This window comes from Bubalus kerabau, chromosome 18 (genome assembly GCF_029407905.1).
Source record: "Bubalus kerabau isolate K-KA32 ecotype Philippines breed swamp buffalo chromosome 18, PCC_UOA_SB_1v2, whole genome shotgun sequence".
In the NCBI taxonomy this organism is placed as follows: domain Eukaryota; kingdom Metazoa; phylum Chordata; class Mammalia; order Artiodactyla; family Bovidae; genus Bubalus; species Bubalus kerabau.
In genome coordinates this window covers 5463066-5469866 of record NC_073641.1, presented here as the reverse complement: position 1 = coordinate 5469866, position 6801 = coordinate 5463066, and the positions used below count along the sequence as shown (strand labels likewise).

General features: G+C 47.0%; 1 protein-coding gene across 1 annotated transcript; it reads right to left on the bottom strand.

Moving 5' to 3' along the window:
- Positions 1 to 738: 738 nt before the first annotated feature.
- Positions 739 to 5728, bottom strand: SMIM23 (small integral membrane protein 23). Its single transcript, XM_055555283.1, has 4 exons — positions 5651 to 5728; positions 1468 to 1519; positions 1194 to 1261; positions 739 to 951 (listed from the first exon to the last, which is right to left on the bottom strand). Exons 1-4 carry the CDS (start codon positions 5726 to 5728, stop codon positions 739 to 741), a joined length of 411 nt encoding a protein of 136 aa, XP_055411258.1.
- Between the last annotated feature and the right edge of the window lie 1073 nt (positions 5729 to 6801).

Sequence of the window (6801 nt, the reverse complement as noted above, 5' to 3'; positions counted from 1 at the left end):
GTTGAGTTGTCATATACTACCTCTAAACCGACCAGCATCCTCCTGCTAACTTCAAAGGAGGAAGGAGAAGGAATGTGAGTAAGCAGAACTGTTTATCAGGCACCTACTGTATGGCAGACACACACCGCAGACACACGTTCCAGCCTCACTGTAACCCTGTGAAGCAGTTTGTTTCCTGGATTCTTACTACTGAGACAGTTTTTTCTCAGAGAGGCTGAGGAACTTTGTGCAGTGGCTCAAGGAAGTGGAAGAGAAGGGTCCTGTCCCTGTGGTCCTGTCCCTGTGGCCGGCTCTGAGGCTGCCGTTGTGCCTGCCAGAGTCCTGCTCTGCGGGAGGGTCTCTCACCTGGTCCTAGCTTGCATGCATCAGCCCTGCTGCTCAGTCCTGTCCGACTCTGTGTGACCCCAGGGCCTGTAGCCCTCCAGGATCCTCTGTGCATGGAATTTTCCAGGCAAGAATACTGGAGTGGGTTGCCATTTCCTCCTCCAGGGGATCTTCCCAACCCAGGGGTCGAACCCACATCTCCTCTGTCTCCTGCATTGGCAGGCGGGTTCTTTGCCACTAGCGCCATCTCCTGGACCAGCAGTGGTGCCAACAGTTGTTAGTGTCTCAACTGTTTTATTTTCTTGGCTGGCTTGAACTTCAAGTGCCACAGCCCCGCCCTCCTTAGAGGAACTCCTGGAATATTCACTCCCTTCTCCACTTGGCCTCCTGCCTAGGTCCTCTCAGCCCTTGCCCTCACAGGTGATTTCTGAGGGTGGAGCAGAGCTGCTCCGGGTGCCCCTCTCCCAGGAGGACATCCAGCCATTCCTCCAGGTCCCGGACCAACTGCTCCAGCTCTTGCACCTCTTTCTCTAGCTTCTCCAAGAAAACATGTACGTTCTCTTTCAACCAGGTCCTCATGACCTTGATCGGCTCTTCTGGGGAGTCACTGGTCTGGTATTCAAACACCTAAAAGGCAGACACCAAGGTTGTATCTTGAGCGTTTTCCTGTAGACCTCTCTTGCTGTGCTGGTTCCTACAAGTTCCCCGAGCCTTTGCTATGCTTTCCTTCTGTCCCAGGTAGCCATTCCCACCTTCTCTACCAGACCAACTCCTACCTATCCTTCAAGACCCAGTTCATCAATGACACCTACGGAAAGCCTTCTCAGACGTCCTCAGCCAAGCTTAAGGTCCCTTCTTGAATGTGTTACCTGGGAAGTCACAGGATTCTGGGGGTAGTTACATTCTCTGATCCTTTCTGACACCTCCCAACTTCTTCCTGAAACAGGTACGAACACCACCTCTTACTAAGGTAAAGGAGCAGGAGTTGGAATACATTTGGCTGGTCATCCCAGGGGGATGAAGAGGATGGGAGAAGGCAAGCTGTGGAGGTCCCCTTGGTGTGCAGCCAGCTAGATTATGCTCCCGACTCTGAGCTCTTGGCTCCTCCGTCCACAGTGCTCCACAGTGCTCCACAGTGCTCACCTGATATTCCTGTGCTCACATAGAGCACCAGGACCAGCAGTGCCAACAGCGTCTGGGGGCAAGAGGAGGAGGAGGTGAGTCCCTGGAGGGTAGACGGGCACCCCGCCTCCCTCACAGAGGGCTAGGAATGGGGATTCACTTTTTCTATTTATCTGAGTCCCACGTGCTTGCTACAAAACCCGCGGAACCATGGGGTTAGATAACAGGGTGACCTGTTGACATTTCCTCGGCATTTTCCCTCCTTTGTCCCTGGTGAGAAGGCAGGCTTACCTTTGTTTTCATTATTTGCCTCACTTTTGCCTTTTATTTTTTGTTTGTTGTAAATGCTATTTTAAAAAGTCGACTTTATTGTGGTATAATTCACATATGATAAAATGCACATTTTGCATGCACCGTAATGTCTATACTCAGTCCGTGGGGTTGCAAACAATCAGAGCAACTTAGTGACTGAACAGTGTCTATACTTGAGGACTGGGCCTCCCAGGTGGCTCAGAGGTAAAGAATCCATTAGCCAGTGCAAGAGATACAGATTTGATCCCTGGGTTGGGAAGGTCCTCTGGCAAAGGAAATGGCAACCCACTCCAGTATTCTTGCCTGGAAAATCCCATGAACAGGGGAGCCTGGCAGTCCATGGGGGTTGCAAGAGTCGAGACATGACTGAACACACACATACCACTACATGCATGCGGAGTATCGCCCCAGTGAAGATACAGAACGTTTCCATCATCCTAGAAAATTCCTTTATGTGCTTTTGCGGCCAACACCCTCTTCCCCTGTCCCTGAAGTAGGGAACTGCTCATCTGTTCTCTGTCACTCTCTTTGCCTGTCCTGTAACTTCACAGCAATGAAATCACGTATCACATTCTTTTTTGTTGAGCTACTTTTACTCAGTATAATACTTCTGAGACATCTGCTTGTTTTGGGGGTTTGGGGTTATTGATGAGTAACATTGTAGTGTATGAATATAGAATGTGTGTGTGTGTACAGATACATGTGTGATATGTGTGCTCTCAAATGGATGCCTGTGGTGTTAAGGAGTTTCTTGGTTCTAGTTGGCCCAGAATTCCATCTACCTCCAGCACAACTGGCTTTCCAGTATCTCTGCTCTCAGCCCCAGAGCAGCTGCCCTCTGGTAAGCCATGGGTGAGCTAATCCTTTGCATGCACATCCCGGCCCACAGCTGAGGAGCATGGCAATCCCCACCTGAGTCGGGGTGCCGTCAGCACACGGCCCTTCTTTCCCTCCAAGGCCTTGTCCTCCAGAGGCCGGCAGCTCCGCCTGCCCAGACTCTGCAGCTCAGCAGGACTGCTGGGCTCTGTCTGCCCTCTAGCTCTTGGCACAGCCATTGTGGAGAAAGAGTTGGGGCAACCATCCTTTTCTTTTCCCCTCAGCAATTGTACTTTTGTGTTGTCCTTTACCCTCACTTGAAAATAGTTGCTCTGTATATTTTTGTCAATTTTATGGCTGCTTACAATGACTGTGAGGGCCAGTTTGGCCCCAGTTACTGTATTAAGGCTGGAAATGAAAGTCTACCCCTTGGGGTTCTGGTGCAGGAATGAAATGGCTTCCTGAAGACAACATTTCTCCCTGGTACTTGGGTCAGTCCAAGATAATTTAGGAGATTTTGGTGGGCATGCCAGGATCTGGGAGGGAGAAAAGTGAGAGAGCCTTTGGGAGAGGTGGGCGAAGGTGGAAGGGGAGTCTGAGTTTGCGAGGGGCCCGGCACCCTCTCCTGATGGCCTTACGGTGTGGCTGGGAGGTCTCAACACAGGATATTTAGAGACTCCTGCTTTCAACAGACAATGTGAGTTGGGATAGTGACCAAGTCAGGCAAACAGAAGTGGAGAGAGGATTAAGGCAGAGACAGTAGTGACCGACATTGAGTTTCCTCCCAACTCACTTGATGTGGGTTGAATCAGATTTAATTTGACTTGAAATAATACATTTCTTAGGTACCTGAGTTTGTGAAGTAAGATTTAGATCGGCTACCACAAACAAAGAAGATAAAGAGATTTACATAATTTGTTTCTTTCCTGGATAGTTTTTAAAAATATATATACTAGCAACATTATAATTGCTGTTAACTTTAAAAATAAAAATAAATTGCATAGTAACAATGTGACCGAATTTCACAGACACACTGGAAGTGAAGAAAGCCAGACATGAAGGGGCACGCTGTCTGATTCTGCTCCACGAATTCATGAAATTCAGGGACGTGCAAAACTCATTTGTGATGCTGGAACTCAGAACCATGGTTATGGGGTATGAGCTGCAAGGGGCCTTGGAGGAGTCTTGGAAATGCTCTATACTTTGATCTGGGTAGAAACTGCCTGGGTGTGGACACCCAATGTGAAATTGTTGTAGATTAGGGCACTTTTTTCTTTTCTCAACAATATTCCCTGAGACTATCTAAGAACATGTTGTTGTTGTTTAGTTGCTAAGTTGTATCTGACTCTTTTGCGACGCCTTGGACTGTAGCCTGCCAAGTTCCTCTGTTCATGAGATTTCCCAGGCAAGAATACTGGAGTGGGTTGCCAGTTCCTTCTCCAGGGCATCTTCCCAATCCAGGGATCGAACTTACGTCTCCTACATTGCAGGTGGATTCCTTACTGCTGAGCCACCAAGGAAACCCTATCTAAGAACATAGACTGATTCATTCTTTATAATGGCTGATGAACATTCCGTGGTCTGAACATTCTTCTATTTCTTTAACTATTCCTCTGTCAACGTGCTGTATAGGATGATGTCTTGATCTGCATGCTTGCTGCTAAGTTGGCTTTTTGTTTGTTTGTTTTTTGTGCTGAGTGAGGTCAAAAGCATGAAAAACGGACTAAAATTAAGTTTTAGTCCTTCTCTTGTCCTGTTATGGAGTCTGAGCCAAATCATTTCATCTCTCTGAGCCTCAGTTTATTCATTTGTAAAATGGATTTTTTTTGGACTTTGTTTTGGACTGCACCACTCAGCATGTGAGATCTTAGTTCCCCAACCAGGGGTTGAACCCGCATCCCCTACAGAAGTCCCTGTAAAATGGATTTTGATATATGCTATAAGGTCTTTCAAGAACGCAAAAGCGGGGCGTCTGTAGTTGAATCAGTTTGGGAAATACTGTGGTAAAGTTACATGGATTTCCTTGCTGCAGGACTCATTGGAGCCTTCATTATGTGAAGGAGCTGTGTGACTCTCTAGGGGAGAAATGAGAGTGTCAGCGTTCCCCGGACCACAGAACTTACATGACTTTTCTAGAAGGAGCATTCCTAAGGTTTGGTATTAGAGGAATACTTTTCAGCAAAAACTGCAGCACAGCCGGAGCCCCACAAGGCCTCCATCTCGCAGTGAGGTCCAGCGTAAAGAAGTCGAAAGGTGTATTAAGCATATAAGTGAACAAATCTTTTGAAAACATATATAGGTCCGTCATGTATTGCTCTGCTTACACCCCTGCAATGGCTGCTTAGTAACCTCAGAATAAATCCTACCCCTTCCCACTGTGTGCAGCGCCCAGCTGACCGTCCCGCCGCCTTTTCCGTCTTCCCTGCACTTCCCCGTCTGGCAGGCAGGCAGTGCAGGGTCACCTTGCTAAGGGTTCTGGAATCAGGGGGACCTGGTTTCAAATCCCAGTGTGTCTCTGTTGTCTGGCCTTTCCGATCTCACTTTACCCATGTGTAAATGAAGTTCATAACAGTTGCCTCTCGAGAATGTCAAGACATCCAAGAGAAAGGAGTAGAAGAAGCCCCAGGCTGTGCACACCAGGCTGTGCACACAAGTGCTAACATTTTCCATTTTGACAAAATCCTATGTGAGTTTTGAATTCCAGCCCTTGGAACAAAGGCTCCAGGACATCTCCAACTTAGGTAAAGTATCCTGTTTATTTTGGTTCATTTGTTCATTCATTCAGCACCTGTTATGCACCAAGCACTAACCTAGGCACTCAGGATACAACAGGAAGCTAACAAGACTCCCAAGTCCCTCCGGGGCATTCCTTGTGCTGGCAGTGTGAGAATTGATAAGGTGTCAGTAACGGCTTCTAGAAGAAGCTCCTGAGTCCCTGTACTGTGTGCCACCAGGTTGGGCTCTAGGGAGAGTCAGCCTGAAAGCCTATCCCTGACTTCGAGGGCCTCACAGGCTGCCAGGAGCGTCCAAGGGGGCCCAGATGGGAGGAGAGCCATGTCCCCTGGTCTGGCCTCACCTGCTTTCTGTCCTCACAGCGACTTCCCCTTCTCTCGGCTGCCACTCGGCCCCTGCTGCCCACCTGGTGGACCACCATGGCCTCAGGTCAGGCTGCCTGGGTAGAAGAGGGTACCCCCACCTCCCTGGCTTCTGGTCACCAAGCATCTCTCAAGCCGTGAGTTCTGATGTCACAGAAGGTGGGGACAGTCAGGCCCCCACCCTGCACCATCCTGATGGTTAGCCCTGACTTGCTTTTCACATAAATATAAAAACAAAGACTGGAAAAAGAAACACACTGAAAGGTTATATTTCAGGATGGTGATTTTTCTGATCCTTTTTCTTCTTTTTTTTTCAAATCTTTAATAATATGCAATTCTTTAAATTCAAAAATGATAAAAATTTTTTAACTGAAATATTTATTGAGTTAAGTATAGATTCACATGCAGTTGTAAGAAAGAGTATAGGAGATCCTGGATATCCTTTACTCAGTTACCTCTGATGGTAACACAGGCTATTGTCATGGTACAATCTACCATCTTATTAGTCTCCCCAGTTTCATTGTATTCATTTGTGTGTGTATTTAAATTCTAAATAATTCTGTCACGTGGCTAGATTTGCGCATCTACCACTAAAGTCACCACCATGCAGAAGAATTTCCAAACTGTAGGGTCCTGTGTTGCCCTTTGGTGCCTGCCTCCTCCCCTGCCCCCTTCTCTCATGCTCTCTAATTCCTGGCAACCACTGATCTGTTTTCTATTTCTATTTTTTTTTTTTTTTGCCTGTGGATGTCCATTTGCTCCAGCATCATTTTTTAAAAATGCTTTCATTTCTCTTTTGAATTTCTTTTGCATCTTTGTCAAAACCAAATTGTGCATATTTGAGTGGGTCTATCTCTTGTTCTCTGCTTCGTCCCATTGACCTGTGTATCGATCCCCACACCAACACCCACTGTCCTGACTGTAACTGTACAGTAAGCCTTAATATTGAGTACAGCGATTTCTCCACTTTGTTCTTTCTCAAGATCATTTTCACCACTTCTATGGCCTGAGCCTTTCCAAATAAACTTTAGAATAAGACGTCTGTCTTAAAAAAAAAAAAAAAAAAAAAACTTACTAGCTGCAATTTTGACAGGAATTGCATTAAACCTACAGATCTCTTGGGGGAGAACTA

Coding starts and splice junctions, on each gene's coding strand:
- SMIM23 (XM_055555283.1), bottom strand. CDS start 5,728: ATGGTGGTCCACCAGGTGGGCAGCAGGGGCCGAGTGGCAGCCGAGAGA. Junction 1,262..1,467: donor TGTGAGCACAGGAATATCAG/GTGAGCACTGTG, acceptor TACCTGTTTCAG/GAAGAAGTTGGGAGGTGTCA. Junction 952..1,193: donor AGAATCCTGTGACTTCCCAG/GTAACACATTCA, acceptor TCTGCCTTTTAG/GTGTTTGAATACCAGACCAG.